The sequence below is a fragment of the Acipenser ruthenus genome, chromosome 4 (assembly GCF_902713425.1).
Source record: "Acipenser ruthenus chromosome 4, fAciRut3.2 maternal haplotype, whole genome shotgun sequence".
Lineage (NCBI taxonomy): Eukaryota > Metazoa > Chordata > Actinopteri > Acipenseriformes > Acipenseridae > Acipenser > Acipenser ruthenus.
Window position 1 is genome coordinate 43145023 of NC_081192.1, and position 27736 is coordinate 43172758.

At 37.0% G+C, this 27736-nt stretch overlaps 1 protein-coding gene across 1 annotated transcript; it reads left to right on the forward strand.

Moving 5' to 3' along the window:
• On the forward strand, window positions 1-27160 carry LOC117399283 (low-density lipoprotein receptor-related protein 12-like). Its single transcript, XM_033998373.3, has 7 exons — window positions 1-1086; window positions 12811-12867; window positions 14872-15007; window positions 16129-16331; window positions 22375-23476; window positions 24510-24642; window positions 24970-27160. The coding sequence occupies exons 1-7, from the start codon at window positions 1005-1007 to the stop codon at window positions 25834-25836; spliced, it is 2580 nt and encodes an 859-aa protein (XP_033854264.2). The 5' UTR covers window positions 1-1004; the 3' UTR covers window positions 25837-27160.
• Window positions 27161-27736: the final 576 nt, after the last annotated feature.

Genomic DNA, 27736 nt, shown 5'->3' on the forward strand with positions numbered 1-27736 from the left:
GCCAGCATGTTCATGCAGACGCTGCTCTGACGTACGTTTCTCTGGCAACCTTTCACCCTCAATGAAAGAGAGCGAGAAAGACAGAGAGGGCTGCTGGGACCTGGCTGTAAACATACACAGCCATAGTTTAGTTTCAGCTGTTCAGGGCCTGAGCAAAATAAGCTTACATTTTAGTCTGGAAATAAAACCTAGGCGGCAGTAACACAAGGATTGTTTATGTAATTACGATAGTTTAAATTATATGGAGATGTTTCCTTGTTCGTGTTCTTGTTCCTCAGTCAAGCCCAGTGCTGTATGAGTAGTCACAGAGACTGTGTAGGCGTAATACATTGGAAAAGAAAAATAAGACGAGATTATTTTGTACTAAATATTACGAGAAGGCAAGGGTGTGGTTTTAAGCGTCTAATTTGAAATGTGTTTTTTTTAGCCACCACGTTTAAATGTAAATGCATTTAAATTGTTTTTCCAAACGAAAGAGTAGAGTGTGAAGAGGACTTCTTTTGTCTTCACTGTGCTGGATATGGGAAAATGAATGACAGAACAGTGTCGGTAAAGCTTTCTAACGGGTTTCATTACTAGTCATGGAAACACAAAGTTAGGTAGAATTTAACGAATATAGAGGTAGTCTTGTAAGATTAACATTGATATTGCAGTGTCTTTTGTGTAACGTAAAGCGAGCTGTAAAGTTGTATTTTTTGTTATTGTTTATTTTTTTATGTACCGTTAAAGTATAGTTTACGGTACATAAAAGGCTTTTAACGTTTGATGCGGGAGATTCCTAACAAAAGTGAAACTAGTGACTTGGCCGCGTTAGGTGTTCCCTACACTTCTGAAAAATAGTAGAATAGCATTAGATCGACATCGACACAATAGAATATAATAGCTGTGCATCCTAATCCATTGTTACAAGTTTTGTTTAGCCCAGATGCTTGTTTGACGCATTGATATTAATTATACTAAAGAAACGAAATTATAGAACTGTAGTCCATTGTTTTCATGTCGCTATGGCCTGCAGTTTGGTTTCACATACATTTGCTCTCTTGGTTGGGAAATATGTCCACTTCATCATCAGTTTCAGCCTTTTGGGTAAGTCTTTATTTATTTATTATTGTTATTTTTTTTATTTAAATTGTTTTGATGTCCAGTAAACCAAATACGCTAACACAACACTGAAATAACATTAGGTTTCTTCATAACTGTACATTTAATCGTAGGGGTTAAACACACACTATTTCCATTTGATCATTTTGTTTGTCATACACGATTAGAAGGCTGTTTGAAATGTTGGTATGTTGCCTGATGCTTTCACCGGCAGAAAAACATCTATACCCTTTATTAAAATAATAATAATAAAAATAGCCTAATGAGACAACAAAAATCAATTACTGTATTATATTAATTTCGTTATGTAATAAACACAAAGACTCGAGGGCTCAAGTACAGCAGTGGAGTGTTACATTGTTATTAAATGTAATTCTTTCCAGTTGTACTGTAGTTACTCTGGGTATTACAATGACTAAAATATTGGAATTTTCACAATGATGAAGCCATTCTACCAAATAACATCCTGATTGTTACAGCCTACATACAGTATGTGAAATTATTTTACAAGGTAGAATTTCATACTGTACACATTTACACATCTAAAGGGATACAATGTCCATGCTTTCCATGTGCCCATTGATTATATGAATAGCCAAGTACAGTAACTGTGTTATGTCATCATGCTTCAAAAGTAATGCAACATTTCTGATGCTTTTATGTTCGCCTATTATGCCACTGGAAAAATACTTGCTGCTTCTGAGGTTTATAAACTAGTAAAGGATCATTTCAGTGTGTCTATCCTTGTGTTGCTTACAGTATTTATAATGGCCACCAAAATCTACTAACACAACTTGACTGTTACTGTAAGACTTTTAGCACAAACAGTTTCAGAACCACATGTAGAGCTGTGAACATGTTTTTAACAATGGGAAGACCATTTACGGCCCAGTTTTCTGTTTGTGGTAAGCTGTCAGTTGTAGGCCCTACTGTTCACATTGATCTTAATTTAATATTGACTCGTTTCCTACTTTGAAAAGTAGGCCTACTCTTTCTAGTTCTGCGCTTTATTTCCAAATGTTAAAGTAGATGGGCCATTCCATATGAAATCAAACACCAAAAACCTCAACCTCCTTTAATTTGGATAAAAATGTCCATGCATGTTTGCCTTTGGGAGAAGTGGTTACAGTGTAAATTTTAGGACGGAGTGACCTCCCATTCATGAGATACAGGTCATCAAAGCTTGACCTGATTTGGACACCCACCCTACCTTTACATGGTCATAATTTCCTCTATAATTGACATAGAAAGCTGGTGTTGGTGTCATTTTAAAGCTCTCAAATAGGACTACATTATATCAAAATTGATGTGAAATAGAAGATAAAGTTGTGTGAATCTGTGACCTTTGATCTCACCCAGGTCAAATCGCGTAACCTTGGATTTTTGTCAGTTTTTGATAGATAGTAACCTAGACCCTTATCTACATTTCCTGAAAGCTTCATTTTGTCAGGTGAATCTTCTAAGTGAAGCGATTGCACACCTAATACAATTAAACAAAAATATTTAATTGTAATCAAGTATACTCACCTGTTAAATTGAAGCTGCAGTGAACTGGTGCAGCTCTAACAGATTAATGTTTATTAATTAACCAATTTGGCCTATTTACACATGTGACTAAAGTGTAGCACAGGTGAATTAAATACAGATCAATACTGAAATGTGTCCTCTATAAAGTGAAAAACAAGAAAACCCAACTATAACTCAACTAAGGTGTGTCCTTAACCCCAGGGAGTACGAATGTACCGATACGTTCTGCAACTTTAAACTTGAATTATTGAGCCTACAAAACTTCTGATAACAATATATTGTAACACTAGGTTTCTGTAACACCTTTATTGGTCTCTTGTGCCCTCTGCTAGATATTGACTGAATTACATACAATAAACCATCACAAAAATGACAGCGATGTCTGTAAATTGGCGAAAATTGCTCATTGAGAAAGAAGTATTAGAAATAACTCAATCCAGATTCTAATTTAAATTTAAATACATACAGTTCTTCCACTGAATCGGATGTCAGCAAGTGTATCAGTGAAGATGTAAGTGAAGAATATTTACCATCAACATCAAGCGACAGCGAGGAGGTGGCGCCAAGCTCTGTGCGTTGATCCATGCTACAAGGAGTATCATATGCTGAAGCATAAGACACTCTCACTCCCTGCGCCCCCACAACCTGGGGCCGGTTGTACTAAAGGGATCCGATCCCGGATCCGGGCTCAGATGTTGATCTTGATCCTAGTTGTGTTGTACTAAACGGATCAGTGCTCAAATCTGAGCTCAAACCTGATCTTGCTTTTGAGCAGGATCAGAACTTGATCCCACTTTTGAAAAATAAATTAAGGAACTAAACATAGATTGAAACAGATGATTTAACGTTTTAGAAAACATTAAGCAACAATGCATTTAAAAGTAGCTGTAACAGTACTGTATTAAGATAATATCAATTAGAAAAAAATGTACAATATTAGTTTGTGTTTAGCTATATCTGACATTTCTGTTTTCACCGTATAGCTACAGAAAAAAATAGACTTGACTGTGTAATGAGGTTTCATAAATATTATTTCTACGTTTTCTGTGTTGACAAAGTCATACTGGCATTCTCATGGTATCGATTACAATTAAATCAATAATTCGATTTAACGTTGTCGTGTTTTTTTTTTAAATGCATATCATCCCCCCCCAATTCCTATTTTTTCAATAACTTAAGTTTACCTTTTCACAGCATTAATCTCCCCCTGTCCGCAACATTTTCCAGTTGCAGCTGTCTGTCAGCACTTGATTACATTTGCTTAAAATGTGTTGATAATTTGCCCTGAACCGACGCTGCAGCTAGATGTTTGTCTGTATGGAGGCTATACCGCTGTAAAATATCTGTGTGTCCGTCAGAAAATACACACGGCCATGATTACGGTAACATTTATTAAAACATTTTAGAAGTTAAAAAACAAAACAAAACCAGATACCGGTATTAATATACGCTATCTGTTTTTATAGAATCGCTGGAGTTTTAAATAATACATGTACAGTAATTGCTTCTGATTCATGTTGTTTAAATTAAACGCACTTCATTTTCTGACATTCAGATTCTTCAATCTCTGCGCCACGCATATTCGCTTCTCATTGGTAAGTTTCCCTAGTTACGGCTGGCGCAGCTCCAGGATCGGATCAAGATTTCGGATCAGTGGAGCTTGATCCTGATTTGCTTAGTACAATGCCTTTTCATGATCCGGCTCCAGTGAGCCCGGATCTGATCCTGTTTTTTGATCTCGTTAGTACAACCGCCCCCTGTTTACCCGGATATGGTTTATTCATGTCTCTTGCTCTCTCTCTCTCGCCCTCTTTTTTTTGTTAGGTGTTGTTGTGGCTGTTCCATCCCATTGTTTATTGTCTACCTGGTATTTTTGTCAAAACCTTTCCCTATGACAACAAAACATATTTGTTTTATTTATTTACGGTAAAAATTATTTGTCTGTATTTCATCAGTGTTCATTACATACATACAAACATTTAGCTTTCAGCTTGTTTGTAAGCTGTACTCATAATAATCAAGCGCATGCAGTAGAAAGAAAAAAAAACTCACTCCCGTAGGACCAACAGTGCATTTTAGAACTCACTAATCAAAGGGTTAAACCTGGTACCTGTCAGTTTAACATTCTTGACTTACATGTTTGTAGCTAAAATTCTTGCAATTTTGCAGTCTATTTGATATTGAGACAATTTGTTGCATAAATGGCAAGTACTTCCAATGACTTCCTTGGTGTTAAAGACATCGAAGCATGCTGTGACCCATTTGCAAAGCATCGTGAGTGCACCGCACTAAAGGTCGCACCTTAACAAAGAAGCAGATCAAGGACCACCAGAAGCTGAACTTTGTGTATGGCCAGAAGTTATGTTACCCTTGTATGGAGTTGCTACCCATCGTTCTGCTGACCAAGACCAAACATCATCTTCAACACAAAGTGACCCCAAGGAGTCTAGTTCCAGAGAATCCAGCCCTCACGCTGTTCAAGACAAATAACCTGAAAGCAACGCAATGTTCAAAGCTGAAAAGGAACATGAGATTTCACAAATAAACAAGGCCTTGGAGGCAATACAAGAATCTCCACTGAAGAGAAGGAAATTGTCACAAAAGGTATATGCAGCTCAGAAGGCAAAGAAGGTTGGAGAAGCAATGAAGAGAAAGCTAAGGTTTTCCCACAAACGGAAGCGGAAGACCGTGAAATAATCAAGGAGCAGGCTCAGGCATATCAAGAGATGGTGGCCCAACTGAAGGAAAAATGTAAGTCAAATATCAGTCGAAGTCAGCAAGTTCATATTTTGACAGCTGTCCCAATGTCTTGGTCTATATGGAGGAGTGCTGCTGAGTTTGGTGCTACCTACCACATTTCCAGGACAGCCAAGACTAGAGGAAGAGAAGGGGTGCCTATCGGATCCAAATCCAAATATTTGGGGGGAGAATGCTCAAATGGTAAAATTGTTGTACAAGAGGGAAGATGTTAGTCGACTCATGGCCGGAAAGAAAGATTTTGTTTCTGTTTACAATAGAGTTAGGAAGGAGGGAGCACCAATAGAAATGTCTTGTTCTCTGCAATCTTTCAGAGGTCTATCGTTTCTTCAAATTACAGCATCCTGACATTAAGATTGGCTTCTCCAAATTGGCATGCAGTAGAGGTACACATGCTGTGTGTGTCAGCACAACACACCAGAATGTAAAGCTGATGTTTTCTATTTAGCAGACGCCTTAATCCAAGGCAATTTACAGAGACTAGGGTGTTTGAACTATGCATCAGCTGCAGAGTCACTTCCTACATCTCACCCAAAAGATGGAGCACAGGGAGGTTAAGTGACTTGCTCAGGGTCACACAATGAGTCAGTGGCTGAGGTGGGATTTGAATCGGGGACCATCTGCTTACAAGCCCTTTTCTTTAACCACTGGACCACACAGCCTGTTGTTCATTTCTTCTAAGTTTCCACAACTGAGTGCCAGTACAGAAATGCCTTTTGAGTCACCATCGGCATTGCTTATCTTCTCTTGTATGTTCCCCTAACGTTGATTGCCACTTAGGAAAGTGTGAAAATTGTCCATCACTTGAAGATTTCAAGAGTCATCTACAAATGCTCTTTCAACATAGCCTGGTGGACTACAACTGATAGATCCACCCTTCAGACAATCAATGGACCTGTTGATCAGTTCATAGAGACTTTCACAAGCCATCTCGAATGTTTTTGTCGAGATGATTTCATTGCAAAGATGCAGACTGCATATTATCAAGAGCTGAGGGGTGATTTTGCAGAAAACTTCACTTTTGTCATGCAAGATGAAGCACAATCACACCATTAGAACAATTCTCAGGCAACCATACATTCATTTGTTTGCTTTTGGCGAGACAAAGATGGGAATTCTCAGCAACATCTCATATGTTGCAATATCAGAATGCATGACTCATGACACAATCACTGTTTATCTCTTTCAAAAGCATCTTTAGCCCTTTGCGGTCCATTGTCAGACCTGGTCTGATATTGCAATTATTCCTATCCGGTCCATTGTCGGACCCTGTCCGACATCATCAAAAAAACGCAGAAAACGGGTTTCTAGTCGTTTTTTCTCCGGAAAAAGCCGAGAAAACCATTCAATGGCCGAGTGGGAGAGATAGGAGCCGAGACAAGCCAATTATAAAAAAAAAAGAAAAAAAAAAAAGCATATCTCATGAATAGTCATACTTGCCATTGGCATCCCATATGGGCGGTCATAAGGAAACAAGCTGGATGTTACTGTGTCAGCGCACAGAGACTAACACGGACATTTGCAGAGCTTTTTTGAGATGTTATAGTAATAAAATAATTACTTTGATTGCATTATTGAGGAGTTTGGTGATAAAACGAGTGATCAGGAGATGATTGATCGGTATGTACGACTATTATTATTATTATTATTATTATTATTATTATTTATTTCTTGGCATATGTGAAAGCGATAGCGAACGAAAGGGTGGGGCGGGGCTGGAGATGCCTAGTGAGTGCTTTGTTGATATGCAGGGCCTTTTAAACCCATTTGACTGTGAAAAAAAATACTTTTAAACAGCGCGTCTAAAATTAACTGCACGTGTGAAAATAAATTGGACCTGACGCGCACTTAATAAATGGACTGCAAAGGGTTAAAGGTTCTTGGAGAACAAATTTGGGAGGTGACCAAGAAAAATCTATTACTTCTCTGACGGGTGTGCAGAGCAGTATAAGAACTGTAAACATTTTCTCAACATATGCCAGCACTTGGAAGATTTTGGTGTGGAAGCAGAGTGGAACTTCTTTGCAACATCTCATGGCAAAAGACTCTGTGATGGTGTAGGAGGAACCATTAAACGAATGGCAACAAAAAACAGTTTGCAGTGTCCATACCATGACCAAATCTAGACTCTACACCAATTGTACAGGTTTACAGAAGACAACATTCCTGCTCTTGAAGTAGAATACTTTACAATGGCAAGCTGAGCAAGATTTTCTGGAGCAGCAATTCCTCAAGGTAAGAACTGTGCCTGGCACACGGCATCTCCTCTTCTTTCAACCATTTTCCAAAGCAAAAGTCCTTGTATGAGAGTTCTCCCTGTCAACAAAACAGAGAAGAATCGATCACAGTCTAAGAGGATGTCCTACCATTTGACCAAGTGAAAGGATATGTTACTGTTCAGTATCAGTCACTGGTGGCTCAGGCTGGTGGTGTCTGCTGATCAGAAGAAACGGGAGGCTGAAATTAACTTCCTGCACCCGAATGGACCAGCACGATCATTCTGTTTCCTGCAACATCGAGATCAATTTATTGTAGACATGGGGGATGTGCTGACATCAGTGGAGCCAACAACTGCAACAAGAAGGGCATACACCCTGAGAGACAAGGAGATGCCAAAGCATGAAAAGCCTTGACAGAGTGGTTATGAAGGAAAAGGGCAACTTAAGCATAGGTGAGTGGTAAATTGTGTTGCATGCAGAAATATAAGGACAGAGACCTGAAAATGAAATATCTACATTTCCACCACTTCTAACAATACGTTTTTCTTTTCCAGGCTCAGTGATTCATTGGATTTAAAGAGTCTGCTAAGAAATAAATAATATGCTGGAGAAGCATCACTTAAAATACCAAACATGTACTGACAGGAGTACCACTGGTGGGGACAAAATTAAACGTGCACAATTCAGTGTTGATTTATATTTAATTTACCTGTATTTGTTTGTTTTAGCCAATTGTGTAAATAGGTCACCTTGATTAATTCATTAATATATTAATAGCTGTTACAGCTGCACCAGTTCACTGCAGCATCAATTTAACAGGAGAGGAGAGTATACTCAAGTGCAAATAAATATTTTTGTTTAATTGTATTAGTGTAATCGCTTCACTTAGAAGATTCACCTGACACTGCATTCAACTCTGTGCTGTGCCTCAACCAATGGCAGCCGCAAAGTGAAGCTTTCAGGAAATGTAGATAAGGGTCTAGGATACAATCTATCCAAAACTGACAGAAATTCAAGGTTATGTGATTTGACCTGGGTGAGGTCAAAGGTCCCAGATTCACACAACTTGTTCTTGTATTTTACATCAATGTTGATATAATGCATATATAGTCCTATTTGAGAGCTATAAAACGACACCAACACCAGCATTCTATGTCAATTAAGTTGTTATGACCATGTAAAGGCAGGGTGGGTGTACAAATCAGGTCAAGCTTCGATGACCTGTATCTTATGAATGGGAGGTCACTCAGGCATACAATTCACAGTGTAACAATTTCTTCCAAAGGCAATAATATGTGCAAAAGTTTATCAAAATCAGAGGAGGTCAAGTGAAAAATGGCTGTTTTTTGATTGATTTCATACCTGACCTGAAGAATTACTAAGTGTTTTTTTTTGTTTGTTTGTTTTACAGTGCAGCAACCATATTTATGCCAAACTGTCTTTGATACCACTGTTAAACAATGGCATATTATCTGTATCAACCTTTGTAGTTTGTGTTCAGAGGCATTAGTACTCGCATTCATTTGCATGGAATCTGTTAGCTCCCCTCTGATATGCCACACCTTACTATTAAAAACAACATGCAAAAACAGTACATGTTTTCTGACCTGCTTGGATTTAAACTCTTTCAACACTGAAACTGTACACAGGCTGTAAAGATAACTCCACCTGCGGACTGTTTTAGTGGTACAGCAAGTATGTCAGTAAGATTATTCTGCAACAGCTGTAAATTCAGAATTAGAGCTATTGGTATGATGAAGTTGATGATCATGACACATCAACAGTATGAAGAGAATAAAAAGGGCAAATGTAAATCATAATTGAGAAGCATTTCCCTAGATGTACTGTATACCAAAAGTGTGACGTACTGTACACAAAAAGTGTGACATACTGTACAGATGAATGGATGAACAGACAGACACCTCAATATATACCCAGCATCAGGTACTCTCAATAACTTAAGCTTAATAATGTTAATTATAAGTTTCATGAGAATTGAAGAAGTTGTTCTCCAGATACCAGTATATGGACAAATGTGACATTGACATAAGTACGAAAAACATCCTCCAATACATCTCCAGTGGAGATGACAAATGTATATCCATAATAATAAATTATAATCTTTTTATATAGCACCTTTCATAGTGGACCTCCATCATAAAGCGCTTTTCAAGATACGAGACTCGGGTGTGTGAACTATGCATCAGCTTCAGAGTCACTTACAACAATGTCTCACCCGAAAGACGGAGCACAAGGAGGTTAAGTGACTTGCTCGGGTCACACAATGAGTCAGTGGTTGAGCCGGGATTTGAACCGGGGATCTCCTGGTTACAGGCCCGTTTCTTACCCATACCCATTTGTATCTATTTATCACTACAAGAAAATAAGTAATATATTTTTTTAGGGTACTCGAAGTACAGTTAGTTATAGTAGTGCTGATAGGGCTTCATTTTTGTATGTCAATCTATTACAGTACAGCCCTAGGAAAATTCTTCACTTTTGAGAACAGAACGATCACAGTGAGTTTCCCTTTTATGTTCAGGATTTCCTTTGCCCCATGTTAGAAGCAAAATATCTAATTTTAGATTGCTGTACTTTAGGCATATCATTTTTCACTATTCTGTTAAGATGTTACAATGCAATTTGCCCACACCAGTTATAAATAGAAGGCTTTGTTTTAAAGTGTGTTCTGTTTCTGTATTGCTTTTTGAATAGTTGTGCTGTATAGTAAGCCACAACAGGAGGAGCTGTGCTTAAGTTACATTTGTATTGGCTCACCCTGCAACATTTTAATATTTGGAAATGTACAAGCACAACAGCCCCATAAGTAGAGTCCTTTTTGCAAATTAATGAACAGACCATCTTGGTGCCTCTCTCTTGAATGTATACTGATTTCAGTAATGTTACAGTATTACCTGGCTGACATCTACTATTGACTTTTGCACCCTTTGGTGGTACTGTGCACACCCAATAAGGCCTCTTGGTACAGTGTCCAAACAGTACATTACAACTTGCATAATGCACTGTAGTGCTCTTGAAATGCACTCTTCCATGGGCTCTTGATAAATCTATATTTGTATCCACAATACCCTCAGACCTTGTGGTCCTCTGCCTTCCTGCTGCTATTGTAGAACCTGTGCATTCAATTTGTGTCAGACACTGCAGCCTCTTGACACTTCAGGTTGTCATGTACTATAATGCAGCTGCAGCCTAATCAATCTTTCACCAGTTCATTGTTTTGATGGATAGCAGGTTAAGGAGCACTTAAAACCATACCAGCCTGTTAATATTGCTAATGCCACATTGCTACTTGATGCCAGTTTGTGAATAAGACTTGTCTGTATTGTGATCTTGGTGTTACAAAAATCAGATGTTCGTATTCACACTTATTTACCACCTCACCATTAACAGGATCAACACAGCAGCTCTTGAACCTCTATTTAAAAGTTTTAGACAGCAAAAAGTAAACAAACCAGATTATTCGGGTGCACGCTTAGTGATCTCCATGGAACGCCATCTGTGTCAAATGCGTTGTGCTGCTTTAGAACGAGTCAGAAACTCATGGGACAGAAAAAAGGCAAGCATGTCATTCTGAAATGCCCTGCTTAAACAGTGCCCAACTTCCTGGAAATGTTTAGTGATTTTTATATAGATTTTATATATTATTTATTTTTTTTGTTGCGACTTTCTGTTATGTGGAATGTAATAAATGAAAACCAAAACAATATTTTTTTCCCCTTAATTTTACAATGCCATTTCCACGTTTTATTTTATTTGAAGTGTTTAACGTTACATTTCAGTTTTCGTTTGCTTGTTCAGCTACACAAAGGCACAAGTAAACTTCATGTTATTATTTTCTGAAAACGTGTCTATGGCCACTGTTTACTGTGAAGAAACAGCAATGGCAAGGAATGAAAAAAAAAAAAGTAAAATATATATGTAAATAAACTTTATGTACTATTTATTTCAGGAACAAACAAAACAACATTTAACTTGAACTGCTATTTGGCATCCTTTGTTTTGTAGTTAATTCACTGTGGTAAAGTAAGTCCTACACAACTTATTCTTTACTCCTGGGATATTTTTCTACTTTAACGTGTTACATATTGTAACGTCTTGCTGTAATATAAAGGCACAACTATGGCCATGCCCCCTGCCCCTGCTGCTATGTTGTCTCTGCCTGCGGTCTGCGCAATATAATGTTTTTTATTACTTTTTTAAAACAAACTAATATTTAAATTGAGCGAATATCCAAACATGAAAATCCTGTGTTCGTCCCAGCACTAATTGTAGTACCTTCTTCCTTTAACTGTGATACTGTTCAGTTTACTGTTCTAGCGATGCAGTCCCGGCACTGGTGAGCAGCAAAAGAAATACCCTCTTATGTAAAGTAAGGACTTCATAGAGGATGAATGTCTTGACAAACTGCTTCCCAGTTTAACAGTAGCCATTGGAGTGTTGTTTCTGTTACTTTACTGTTTTAACAATTGAGTTGTATTGTCTTTCTTTTCCCAAAAATGAACTTCCTAAAACTAGGTCATACTGGTTTTAGTTTAATAATTGAAACAAACACCTTATGAACTGTGGAAATTGTTGGTTTCACTTTGGAACCTTGTTGCATACAATTTACAAGTGTAAATGTTAAACTTCTACAGGAGCACTTAGTGAATGCTTTATAAAAAGTCTTGACAGAGTTGACAAACATGACAGTATCAGTTAAACAGGTTTCTGTGGAAACATTTCATGATTAGTAGCTTGAACCTTTACAAAAATGTCGCATTATGAACTAATTAAACATCTGTTTAGCTAAATACGTTATTTTGTTCTTCTATTTTGTCCCTAATCTCAGTAGTCTGAATTCTACATATTAAGTAGTATTAACACACCAAAAAAAACCAAAACATTTACTGCCATTATATTTACTTTTGCACTATAACTTTTGTAGAGCAAGTGTGATTGAGTAAATGAAACTTGCTTTGTGCTGTTTTTTCCGAGTTGTTGGAATGTGGTTAAATTTAGTAGATTTCTTGCTTGGCATTAAAAAAGAGTACGTACTGTACTGGTTGCTGAGTTCTGTAGTGTTACGTAACTGCTTTATTTTCTTCTTCTTAATAATATAGCGCTGACTGGTTTCCCTCCCAACTTTAATCTGACCGTTAATTATGATATTCTTTGTTTTAATGTTTTTTTTTTATTTTTATTTTAGGAAATGTCATTCAAGCAGAGCCCAATGAAAATGTGTATGTTTCAGGGATTTCCAGTGGTAAGTCATTTTTACTGATCTTCAGGCTTTAAATTTCATGCATGACTTCATGTGGCAAATATTGAGTTCTAACCGTTATTACATAGAGTTGTGTGGATTGAAACACCTTTGCATCCTGACCAGTGTGTGCTTGAGAATATCCTTGAAAAGGTGGAAAAATAACAGGATTATACTTCTGCCTGTTGAGACTGAAAATGTATTTAAGTGCATCATCAATTTCTAATAATCAGATAAAAATGCATTCAAAATAACAAAACCTTAGTTATCCTGCTCAAAATATGCAGTGCTTTTTTCTTATGGTGAATTGCTATGTACATGTTTATAACCAAAATAAGAGAAGAAAGTATTAAAGTGAATAAGTGTACAAAGCTAAAACAATATTTATATTCTTTAAAATAAGTTCCCCTCACAATCTACCAAGAGAAACACAAGGTTGAAAATGGAAAGTTCTAGTTTATTATATATATAAATAAAAAAATATATATATAATAAAATGTGAAAGCAACTATCACTATTATCTGCTGTATTATTGAATTGTGGTTTGTCACACTTAAAAAAAAATTATTGTATTTCTTGCTCTTATTGTATTACTTGTATTGTAACACTTGAATGTATTTGCTTGCGATTGTAAGTCGCCCTGGATAAGGGCGTCTGCTAAGAAATAAATAATAATAATAAAGCAAAATGTATGACGTAGTGTGGTAAGCAAAGTAAGTATAATAATAAAAAAACACTTGTGTTTATTAAAATAAACAAAGAACAAAGTTTTCATGTGTATAACCCATATTAAACAGATTTGCAAGCAAATATTGAGAAAAAGGGGACAAATTAGAGTAAGCAGATGGTGTAGTCTCAAACTTCACAGGACTAATACAGTCCACTTAATGTGGATCTTTTTGGTGACCTGAAATGCCTTTAAGGGCTCACTGTAAAATGTATCTTTGCCTACACTTAATAATAATAATAATAATAATAATAATGCTGTGAAACCCACTTAATGTCACGCTCTGCATATTATCACCACATTGGAATGTCCCGGACACAATATAATGGGAGTCGATGGGAAAAAAGCTCCTTATAATATTATTTGAGTTATTATCACACTCCACTTAATATCAACTGATTTGCACCCCACTTATCAATTGAAATTGCCTGCATGATCATGTTTCTTGTCATGCAGCAACTGCTGGTTGTGTAGCATCTGTTCTCACTTCAGCGTTTAGTTTCAAATTACATTAAAAAGTGTTTAAAAGGAAAATATTAGGACTTAACTACAAAAACTGAAATAATTGCTGTATCAGACCAATGAGAACATGTTGCTTTGGGAAATGACCGGAGTGTATAGGCCCTGCATGTAAGTAGGTTGCTGTTAAGGGTTTTATTAGTAGTATATTATAGTAACTGGTATAGGTAATCTGTTTAAAGAAAGTCTTAATGGTAATTATGATAAAGCATTAAGCTACAGTGTGTTGAACATACCTTGTTTGCCACAAACTGTTTCAAATATTAGGTTATTTGTATGTTTTTAATTAAGATCAACATTTGGGAAACGTTGAACTTTCTGCGCATTGGTCCACATGTATTGTTAACATGTAGTATTTTGATTTAGAAGATGGCCTTTATATAGTGACCTATATAATGTGTGACACCTACTGGTCAAACATTGTAATTCAGTAGTAGTGTCCTTAAGATGCAGGAGAGGTTAACTAAACTGTATATCGCATTGACCTACATTTTATTTTGGAGCACAATGTGCCATACTTCACCATAGATAGGCATGACTACCACTAACAAGACAAAAGATCATTTTTTTGTTGATACTCTATGAGCATTTGAAAATCAATATGCCAACAATGTTGGCTTAGCAACAGATAAACCTGTAACATGTTTGGAGCGATCCCCTTTTCTGTCATTTCAATCATCAGGTGCTACAAAACATGATCTAAACTGTAATTTAAATACTTCCGATATCTTTTAATGTGGTGCTTTATATTATAATTGCAGCTTGTGGAGATGTTCCAGAGCAAATCAGGGCACCGAGTGGAATCATCACCAGCCCTGGGTGGCCATTTGAATATCCAGATAGAATCAACTGCAGCTGGTATATTAGAACCAACCCGGGTGAAATCATAACTATCAGGTAACACCCCCCCCCAATCAAGTCTGTCTAGAAATGAAAACTGCATTCCCCATCATTTTAAACTTCACAATCAAATATAATTCCTTGGTGTCTTGGCTGTTTACTATAGCCTACCGTTAAACAAAATTTTCTTCAGAAAGAACACCTTCTTAACCAGATTTGCAGTTGGTTTGCAATAGACCCCCTTAATATGTGCTTGCTCCTATATAACTGATTGAAAGACATGTCCCTGATCCTGTTCCTACTGCTTACAGCAGTTATAATTCAGGAAGCAAATTGTATTTCTTTTGTACAGATACAGTTAGCAGGCAACACCAATGCTAATATATTCAACATGGGCTTGCGTGTTCCTCAGTTGGTCAACTTTATTTTCCTATGTGAATATCAGTTATTTTACATAACCTTTATTTTCAACTAGAAGTAGCAGGCAAAATTACGGCTTCCAAGGAGTTATTGTGAAATTTAAGCATTTTGATTGGTTGCCATCCATTGGTTGCCATTCACGCCGTTGTAAACATCACTAGCGGTTTAAGAGAAGACATTTGTGTGTTAATTAGGTTATCCAACATGGCTGCCATACCACTGCAACAATCAGCTTCATTTCGAGCACCAAGTTTCAGAACGATAAGTGGTTTCCAACAAGATGTTTGTAAAGTGTCCAAAATTTGTCGTAAAATCCAATATGGCTGCTAAACCATGTGATCAATCACTTTAATTCAGCTGTGGACGTTAGTTCCCATTGGCGCCTACAACTCTGTAAAATTTCAAGAGTTTTCATGTAACGGTTTTCATTTTGTGCAACTTTTAAGATTTTGTTGGGGGAAAGAAAAATAATAATAATGTTAACAACAACAACAGGCTTCCCAGCCATGAGCTTGGAAGCTTAATTACCAGAGTAAGCACATCATCTTTTGTATGTGTTTGTTGGAGTAAAGCCCTGTATACACTACAGACATTTATCCAAAAACAATGTTTGCGGGTATATGCTAGATGCTTCCTTGTATCCAGAACTGGATTCTAAAACATTTTTCCAGGAACAGTTTGCTTTTATTTAATAAGAATGGATTATTTCATGTTAATTGTGAATGTAGACTAATCTTGCGCTCCTTTTATTTGTTTAGTTTTCAGGATTTTGAAATCCAGAGCACTCACAGGTGTAGCTCTGATTGGATCTCTATTGGAACGTACAAAAACCTTGATGGCTATCGGGCTTGTGGCTCCTCTATTCCAGCACCTTACATCTCTTCCCAGGACCATGTGTGGATCAAGTTTCATTCAGACGATAGTGAGACTGCAAAAGGCTTTAGGATTTCTTACATAACAGGTATTTATTACTGCAAGAGAGCATCTGTGTCATTTGATGCATATACATTCAGACTGCCAATGCAAACTATATGACGTCATCTAATTGAAATGAAGATCTAAGGCAGGGACACGTGGCCCCTTCCCCTGCTGCTATGCTGTCTCTGCCTGCGTTCAGAGCAATATAATGGCTTTTATTACTTTTTGAAGAAAAACAAACAAATGTCCAAACGAATATTTAAATTGAGTGAATATCCAAACATGAAAATCCTGTGTTCGTCCCAGCCCGTGATAAGTCTGCTTGCACACCTTTGATCTGAGGAATACATTTTTAAAAGTTATTGTTCTTAAACCTATATAACAGCTGATGCTTCCTAGAGTACAGGGTGATTGTTAGATAGTAAGGAATTTGTGCGCGATCAGGCCTTTCTTGATACACTGTTAGAAAGAAAGGTACACATCTGTACTTAAAAAGGTACAAATGCTTGTCTCTGTAGTGGTACCTTTCAAGGTACAATATATGTACTTTTTTGGAGGGTGCAAATTTGTACCATCTCGTTTTGTACCTCATGTGTCAGTTATGTACCTATTAATGGTACCAATGTCTTGGTACTTATAAGTACCCACCGTGACCAAATTGTACCTCTTCGTAATGTACCATGATGCGTACAAACACTTGTATTTGTACATTTTAAGGGAACTATAATAAAGGATCTAAAATGTAACCCTTAAAATTTCTTTAACTACAGGCATTTTAATTGGTAGTTAACACAAAGAATGTTTAAAAAATAGTCATAGATGACAAGTACTTTAAAAAAAAAAAAACGAACAAAGTTTAAGAATAATTAAATTGGATGCGTAAAAGTATATGCAAAATGAATGGCAGCCAACTTTAACACCTCTGCAAAAATCATTCACTCATGGACCAATAAAACAGGAATTTCACCTTTTTTTTTTTTTTTTTAATCATGTATATAAACAATTACAATTATTTTTCATTACAATTCATAGTTATAATAAATATTGGGACAAACATATTGGAAATTAAAATAAAAAGCACAAATTATAGTTGTGTTGTCAAACTCTATTGCCTTTAAATATAGGTGTTATCAAGCGGCAGCTTTTCTTAACTTCATTTACATTTATTATTAAATGTTAGATAATACTTTGAGCATTGTAAAGGTACAGAGGATATGTATTCCCAATAAATTTGTGTAAACCAATTTAATTGCAAAGTCCAATTGCTGGACAGAGCATAATAGTCTTGGTTGAACACAAAAAACCTAATATTCTACAAAAAACAATGATCTAAGTCTATTGTAGAAGCAGTAACATTAAACATTTGCGAAACCATAACCTAGATTTTATGTAAAAAGCAATAATAAGCAACAACCTATTTAAAACCAGAATACATTTAACCATATCATTTAAAACTATACATTAAACAAAACTCCAGTTCATAAGAAATTAATGTAATCCTAGTATTTTATGCTCTGATGATGTAGTTCAGAGGGAGTATTTACAAAGCGTCTAGTGTGCTTTACTGTAGGCTACAATTTTTAGTAATGAGTGACAGTGAATTAAATTGAAATTCATATATTAGTATCTCTTAAGAATGCATGCTAAAGTTGGCTTGCAGTGAAATGATCATGCAGATCGTTAATTTGTGCAGTATCTTGTTGCTACACAAAGATTATCATCAACTGAATACATGTCAAGTGCCTGAAAGTCTATTTCATCTCCTGGTTTTACCACAGTCCAGTTGTTATCAAATATTACCTGATAAGCATGGTAATGTTTCTCATAGGCAACTGGTACTAACATTTCCCCACACAAAAGCAACTGAGTATCCATATGTACTTTATTTGCAAAAATAATGGGATTTCTTCTGCATGTAACAATCCAATAACAAACACATCCTTTGTTGCATATTTAACAGTTAATATTAACTGGTGTAACACGCTGGAATATTTTAGTTTCTAGGCTGACAATTCCATGCTTTTCACAAAATTTCAGGACAGCAAACAGTAGTCCATTTAGTAAAGAATATGATGTAGACACACTGGTTCCTGGAACCCTCAAATATTAATTTGGCATATATGCAGAAGAAAACTCCCAGCAGTGTTTCATCTGGTGCCGAATGCCAAGAGTCGAAGCAACTGGACAGTCAGCATGGTTTTAGGAAAGGGGGATCATGTCTGACTGACCTGCTTGATTCTTTTGAGGATGCAACGTCGACAATGGATAATTGCAAAGCATATGACATGGTTTATTTAGATTTCCAGAAAGCTTTTGACAAAGTCCTGCATAAAAGATTAATTCTCAAACTGAACGCAGTAGGGATTCAAGGAAATGCATGCACATGGATTAGGGAGTGGTTAACATGTAGAAAACAGAAAGTACTGATTAGAGGAGAAACCTCAAAATGGAGCGAGGTAACCAGTGGAGTACCACAGGGATCAGTATTAGGTCCTCTGCTGTTCCTAATCTACATTAATGACTTGGCAAATGACATTGAATAGAAAAAAGTGTAAGGTACTGCACGCAGGCAATACAAATGTGCATTATAAATATCATATGGGAGATGCTGACATTGAAGAAGGAATCTATGAAAAAGACGTAGGAGTTTATGTTGACTCGGAAATGTCTTCATCTAGACAATGTGGGGAAGCTATAAAAAAGGCCAACAAGATGCTCGGATATATTGTGAAGTGTTGAATTTAAATCAAGGGAAGTAATGTTAAAACTTTACAATGCATTAGTAAGACCTCATCTAGAATATTGTTTTCAGTTCTGGTCACCTTGCTACAAAAAGGATATTGCTGCTCTAGAAAGAGTGCAAAGAAGAGCGACCAGAATTATTCCTGGTTTAAAAGACATGTCATATGCAGACAGGCTCAAAGAATTGAATCTATTCAGTCTTGAACAAAGAAAACTACACAGTGATCTGATTCAGGCATTCAAAATTCTAAAAGGTATTGACAATGTCAACCCAGGGGATTTTTCGACCTGAAAAAATAAACAAGGACCAGGGGTCACAAATGGAGATTAGATAAAGGGGTATTCAGAACAGAAAATAGGAGTTACTTTTTTACACAGAGAATTGTCTGGAACCAACTCCCCAGTAATGTTGTTGAAGCTGACACCCTGGGATCCTTCAAGAAGCTGCTTGATGAGATTGTAAATGAGTTTGTAAACTTTCTTAAGTATGGTCCTTTTCATATAATATATTATACTATATTTTGGGAGGAAGTGACCTTCAAAATTCTAAATAATAAAAATAAAAAAATGGGGAAAACAAATTGCAGCGCAGAATTTGTGTTTTTTAGGGTTGTAAAATGTGCAGGGATTGGAAATCATAAGAATCACAAGACACAAAATAATGTTTACATGAAAAAAATCTCTTTTCCATACCTATGTTTTCTTAGATGGTTACCTTTTACAGTTTTAGAAAAATCAGGAGCAACTTTTTCTCAGCTTTTTGACAGTATAGGTTAAACATTCCAGTCTTTCAGTGTTTTATTAAACAAGAAGCAAACATGGCAATGATGAAAAACAAGTGCTAGTCAGTCAAGAAAATAAAATTAAAATGAACAAATTAGGTCCCCATATTGAAACTGAAATGGAGCCTACAAACCAGAACTACAGACAGTGTAACCACCTCCTGTACTTTATTCATTTTTGTTATTTTCAGGAAAGGGGTAAGTTTAGATTTAAACCACTCGAGGTGCTTTATTTCAAATATTCAACACTTACTTTTCTAATGATACCATTAAGGAAATTATGACTTCTATTGCTACAATGAAGAAACACAGTTTTTTAGTTACGCTCATCCAGCTGACACATTTATTGCATACCTTTTCCAGGGTTATGCTGATTTCATTTTTCTTTTGCAATATTGTAAGTAGCAAAATCAGTGCAGCTCTGTAGTAAATTTCTAATAGAAGTAATGGGAAATTGTTTTAATAAAAATCTGAATTATTCCAAACCAATTTTAAAGGATACTGGAACTGAACTGTTTTGAATTACATTTAAACCTTTTTCTTTTGGAAATTACCTTTCACGAACATCACCAAAAACTTCAGCCTTGGCCTCAGTATATGCTTTATATTAAACCGATTTGTCCTGGGCCAACCACAATACATTGGTAACAAGGTTTTCAAACCTTCCGTGGAGTCTTCTGAAGATATTTCCAGTGTGTTGTAATCGATCCATCTCTTGACACAACTGTGCGAGACCAGGAGGGGATAACTCTTAATTACTAAAATACATGTAACTGAAAAAATGTAGTTGTTTTAACTGAAAATACTGGCAAATTGTAAGACTAGTCTAGTTTTAATATGTGTTTATCAACCTGCAACACATCAATCACTGTACAAGATTACAGTGCTCCCTTGCTATAAGGCTCTCTATTATAACGCGCCTGGGATATAATGCTCCTACAGCATGTCCCCCAATTTCCTGTACTGATTCATGCAATATTTCTACAGTAAACACAGTAATTGTTCTACTTCAAAAAGTTGTTATTGAGAATAAAAGTAACAATTATCTACAGTACACACTTAGCTACAGAATACGTTTAGTTGTATAGTCACCACAAATACACTGACTCTCCTTTTTACCCCAATGAGGTGTTTCTTGTCAAAGATATGTTACCAAAAGGGTTGGAATATTTGGACATTAGGAAATTGGAAATTATTTGGACAGGACAATACATTTTATAAAAACATTGCTATGAGTTTAATTGTTTTAGTTTATTGTATTTTGGTGTGCTTTACATCACTGGATCAGACTGCTCATTTAAAGCATTTACATTTTTTTTTTTAAACTTATCTTTTCAACAGAATAGGCTTATTTAATAAAAAAATAAAACAAGATACCAAGATATATTAAAACCTTTTGTTAGTGGACCCTGTTTGCTATTGTTACAGGTCCTCCTTTGTAACGTTGAGTCCCGTGTCGGATTTATATCAAAGAATATAAAGAAAGAGAGACAAGAGTTGGCAGCACTTTCACCTCAGTGGTCACTGATGACATTCTGAAAGTACTGATGCCAGACAGTCGGTTTCTGAGAATACAAATGTTCGACAAAACAAAGAGAAGTGTAAATTAAATAATATATATTTGTGGGTGCTACACTATATTTACAGTATAACCGAATTTGTAGATTAATAAAATATGATAACACAATACGCTGTTCTAACCTAATTGTCAAAAATTAGGTTATGTTTTACTATTTATTATTTACGAGCTGTTATGTTGGAGTTAATATAAATTAACATCTCTTTAACCACAAAAAGGAAGAAATTACTAGTTAAATACACTTTCAGGCAAATGACACATCTTTTAGAAATTAAATTCCCCTGTCTTGTTCCTAATGTTGTTTCGCCAGGAAACCAATTTTTTAAATTTTTTTTTATTAATTTGCATTTGATTTATTTAAGCTACCTTTAAATGTTGCCACTTTATCCTCAGTAGAATGTATACCATTTTCACCTTGTTTTGCTATCAAGTCATCTGTTGACAACAAATGTAAGACTGACATTTTTTCACATAGGAAATTGATACCTTTTTATTAATTGAAAAATACAAAAAAAGTACAGTACCAGCAACAATCTTAAGCATACCTTGAAGGGAATATGGTACTTGTTTGTTCTTTGGGGCACATAAAAGTACTCCAGTTGTACCCTTTTTTTCTAACTGTAAAGTGCCAACTGAGAAGATTTTTGCTTTTCAGTTTTACCCTCATTTGAAAAGGAACAAAATGAAGGCAATTAATAACATAAATGTAAAAATTAGGGAATCCACACATGTTGTTGTTGTTGTTATTATAATAATCCCTCTTTTACTTAAACGGTACACACAGGTAACCTTCACTTTGACCAGTGACCTAATATGGCAGTCTTATTTCTATATGATAAAGACCTAACAAACACTCTCATATCCTTTACTTGTTTTCACTGTTTTCATGTTGCTGCCAAATCTTTTGCATGGTGAAAAGCAGATTACAGTTGTGCTGCTGAAACAGAAAAGCTAATATACTACTACTTTTTCCTAAATTTTAGGAAAACCTGAGGAACCCAGCTGCGACTGGGATCAGTTTCACTGTGCAAATGGGAAATGCATCCCTGAGACTTGGAAATGCAACACAATGGATGAATGTGGAGACAACTCGGATGAAGAGCTATGTTTGCAGTCTAACCCCACCCCTGCCTACTTTTTCGAGCCTTGTGCATTTCACCAGTTCCAGTGTCTTTCACGCTACACCAGAGTTTACACTTGCCTTCCAGAATCCCTTAAGTGTGATGGCAACATTGACTGCCAAGACTTGGGGGATGAGATTGACTGTGATGTTCCAACATGTGGGGAGTGGCTCAGAAACTTCTACGGTACCTTCAACTCTCCCAATTATCCTGACTTCTACCCACCTGGGAGCAACTGCACCTGGTTTATCGACACAGGTGATCACCGTAAGGTCATTTTGCGCTTTACGGATTTCAAGCTTGACGGTACAGGCTATGGGGACTATGTTAAAGTGTATGATGGTCTGGAAGAGCATCCCCATAAGCTTCTGCGAGTCCTGACAGCATTCGACTCTCGGGCACCGGTTACGGTTGTGTCTTCCTCTGGGCAAATTCGGATTCACTTCTATGCGGATAAGATCAATGCAGCTCGTGGGTTTAATGCCACTTACCAGGTGGAAGGTTTTTGCTTGCCATGGGAGAGCCCATGCGGGGGTAACTGGGGCTGTTACACAGAGCAGCAGCGATGCGATGGCTACTGGCACTGTCCCAATGGGAGGGATGAGGTGAACTGCAGCACATGCCAAAAGGATGAGTTCCCATGCACCAGGAACGGGATCTGTTACCTCCGCTCAGACCGCTGCAACTACCAAAACCGCTGTCCGAATGGCTCTGATGAGAAGAACTGCTTCTTCTGCCAGCCAGGCAACTTCCACTGCAAAAACAACCGGTGCGTGTTCGAGAGCTGGGTTTGCGACTCTCAGGATGACTGTGGAGACGGCAGCGATGAGGAGAACTGCCCAGTGATTGTCCCAACCCGGGTGATCACCGCAGCTGTTATTGGGAGTCTTGTCTGTGGTCTGCTCCTTGTTATAGCACTCGGGTGCACATGCAAACTTTATTCGCTGAGGATGTTTGAGCGAAGGTGGGTAGAACAAACATACTGTATCATTTGATTTGTGTATTTTTAATGAGTTTTCCTCCTGGGACTGCTTGTGTATCAGCTTTTTTAAGCAACCTACAACCACTTTACTTCAGAAATCTAATTTTAGTGTTTCTGCTGCACACAGCAGTGGCTTTCATTGTATTATATTTACAAAGTAAATTGAGATAAAAGTATCAAATAGAGTAGAAAATGTATCCATTAGAAATGTCATCTGCACAACTGAGCATATCACTCCCTCTAGTGTGAATACAATAGAACTGCATACAAATAGTTTTTTCATGAACTTTTTTCTGTTATTTTTTGTTTTTGAAATAGGACTAAAAGGGCATAAAGTTAAACAGCTAGACAGAAAAAAAATGTGCCTGTTTTTAAGTGAATAATGTAGAAACAACTTCTGGGTACTGCATATTGTCCTCTGATCCCACTTCCCTAGACCACTAATTTGAAATGTATAGTGACATCATAGGTATTACCCTGCTGCTCTGAAATTAAGAGCATTGTAGTGGGATAGAAGAAAATGGTTGCATTTTTTAAATTGTATCCAATATAGTGAGTGTAGTTGTGGCAGGCAAAGTCCTTAATCTGCTTTGGTAATGTCTGAAATAAAAATAAATAAATAAATAAATAAAAGATTGCTGTATACTGATGACTGCTGTTTGACTGAAAAGGAAGGTGTCATCTTAATTGTGTGTGTGTGTGTGTTTGTTTGTGTGGTAGTGGTGGAGGGAAGGGTATAGCTTCAGATTTAATGGGACAACTAAATAAAACCATCTGCAGTATGTTTAGTGTTTGAGAACCAATGTTTAGGCTAAGTGTAAAAGATTTTCATCAACTTTTTTTATTTTTTACAGTTCACAATTCATTTGATATACCATTAGGGTCACCTGAGACAAAGGCACTCTTTAATCGAAACCCCATTTAATAATGCAGTGGGTTACATTAAAGCAAATGGTTTCTGGCTCAGACTTATTTGTATCGCGGAGATCCTTATTTTTTGTTGTCTACTTTGCAGGTCATTTGAAACCCAACTGTCAAGGGTTGAGGCAGAGCTGCTAAGAAGGGAGGCACCACCCTCCTACGGCCAACTGATTGCACAAGGTTTGATCCCACCAGTGGAAGATTTCCCAGTGTGCTCAGCAAGCCAGGTCAGTTAAACAAAGTACTATGTGACTTACTGATTTTTACATATATCTAAAATAAATAAATTAAAAAAAAAAAAAAAAATGTAATGAAACTTGGATATAAACTGAGACTTTTTATTTACAGCAATGGATGGATATAGATCCAGTGTTACTGCTTCTTAATATTTCTGGACCATAGTGTGTTTTGTGTAAACGTCTCCAGGTTCTTTACAAGCCACAACCTGTTTGCTGAAAGAGGAACAAATATTGTGTTTGAAACTTGTGTTGTGTTGTCGATCTGTCCATGTGGTTAGAAAGTTAAATGTTTTGCCTTTTTCCTTCATTTTTCAGGCATCAGTGTTGGAAAACCTCAGGCTAGCAGTACGTTCCCAGCTTGGATTTACTTCAATCAGACTTCCAACGTCTGGGAGAAGCAGGAACATTTGGAGACGACTCTTCAATTTCACCAGGTCTCAACGCTCTGGTTCCCTGGCTTTAGTCTCTGGTGATGCAGAGGATGGCACTGCTGAAAACTGCACAGCCAGAGAGCCTGAAAGGACTGGTGCGCACAGAAGTCTTCTCCCCCTTGATTCTGACGACACTGACGCAGAAAGCGAGAGACGGGACATCCCAGGTGCATTCGGGGGAGTCTCTGCTTTGCTACCTCAAAAGACCCCACCAGCGACCGCAGTGGTTACAGTATCACCGCCCCGAAGTGCAACAGCTCGGCAGGCAAGCAGGAACAACACAGGCAATGCAAGAGAAGTTGGAACTGTCGAACCACCCACTGTCGGCCCAGGGAGACAGCAACTAACCAGTGCATTCAGCCGTATGACTCAAAGTCTTCGTTGGGTACGCTTTTCTCTCGGAAGATCCTGTTCAACAAACCAGAACCAAAGTCCTTTACGACAACTTGATCATGGGAACGGTGGACGAGATGAAGACGACGACGTGGAACTGTTGATTCCTATTTCTGATGCAGCCTCAGACATTGACTTGAACGACTGTTCTAGGCCTTTACTCGAACTTGCCTCAGAACAACATGGGCAGGGGCCTTTATACCCTCATGCTGCTACATTACACAGAGCAAGGCCACCTAGCAGGGATGGGCCTTGTGAACACTGTGGCATGGTTCATACTGCTCAGATACCGGATGCATGCTTGGAAGCAACTGGAAAAAATGAAATGAGTGACGATGAAGCATTGCTGCTTTGTTAGGTACTATATTTAATATAGGTACGGTACAGTTTTAGGCACCTGTTAAGCTTTATTTATTTTCTTTTTTGTCTTCGCTTTTAAGATAATGCCGCTCTAAAACAACAACAGCTAGTAGAAGCTGCATGCAGTTTATAATACAGCCCAAGTGCTCCCCAAAAGTGGATATTTTAAGTGTATTTATTTTTATTTTTAAGAAAAAAAAATCAATGTTCTCATTTAAAACAATATAAATGTAACTGCCAGTTGTCATCTTGCTGAATTGAGTGGTGGAATTAGATCTTTTGAAGACTGCACTTGTGAATATTTTTATACATTGCAAAGTCAGCAAAAACCTAAATGACAAATGCAACCACAGCACTTGCAGTTAGTCCTATATATTTTAGAAAAGGCATACATAAAAACCCGAGAGATCAAACACTGACAGTAAAATAACCTGGGGTCTAAACTATGATTAAAAGCTGAAACATTGTAATTCCTATAATTAATGGATTATATTTATTATATTAATATGGCTTCAGGCATTTCTTCAAAAGATACCATCTATCCTTAAAGGGAAATGTATGAACAAAGACACTGGCTTACCATTTAATGGTACTATATTTAAGGAGATTGAGATCTGTGTTCACACTCCCACCCCACATTGGTACTCGGCTACTTATAAAAGCTATTTGATTTTAATTACTTCAGTTAGACAGAGTGGAAATTAACTGCTTGTAAACTCTATAATGCCTATAATCCACTGCTGTTCATTTTATTTATTACTTCATTATTATTTTTTTGTAAACTAAATGTTTTGGTACTGAACATGTAATTGTGTGATTGTATACCTATTTATTTGTCGTTTGAGAAGCATGTTGCAAATTGTCGTCTTGTGCATTTGTTATGTGATGCTGTAATTAAAAAGTAACTGTACATGACTTGGGGGGGGGAAAAAAGGTAATCTTCTGCTGTTTCTTTTTCCATTACAAAAAAGTAGGTTCACATTATGACTTGACTATGCATCTATAATTATCAATATGTTTGTTTTTGGTTCAACATTTATAGATCTTACTATAAATTATGACGAGTTATCACTAGACTAATATTTTTCATGTTACAATAAAACACAACTTTTAGGGCTGGAATACCTAAAGATTATTGCAGATTATTAGCAAACAAACATCATTGATTTATGCACTGATTTAAAGGACTGTTGGCACAAGCTTCTTGTTTTAATGTTCTATCCCTGTGAAACTGTATAGCTTGAATCTGTTAAAGAAGCTTTTTTTAATTAAATTTTTATAGAGAAGTACAAATTAACTGCATCATGTTAAATACAAGCAGATATAGTTGTAAAAATGTTACCTGTATGCTGCATGAAGGGGATCTGTTAGTGTCAGAAAACAATCCAATTCAAAAAAGAGCGTTCTGCTTTGCCAGCCACTGGTACAGCTGCAACTGAGCACGTAGTGCTACTCAGACTGTGACAGAATACAAAATACTGAGTACTCAGTCCAAAGCACACTGTTGCAGCCATGTGCTACAGCCAACTAAGTGCAGTCTCTGGTTTCTTTCCTGTCTCTTCTCCAATCTTTCTCTGTCCAGCAGCAGCTCATTTGTCTCAGCAGTAGCCTGTTTGTATCTCTCCTGCAGCCCAGCAGCAGCAGCCTGTTACTTAACCAGGGCCTGCCCCAGTGCACCAGCCACCAATCCCAAGCAGACATGCCTTCCTGCTTTTGATCACCTGATGGTTGCAACAACTCCCTTGGTTTGTGAGAACAACATTGCAACCTGTCCCGCTCGCGAGGCAAGCTGAACTTCTGGTTGGTGGTTATTCTCCCATCCCTGAACACCTGCTGCCATTAAACTGTTGGCCCTGGGTCAAGGAATCTTCCCGAACTCGGTTACAGCAGCCCCAGGG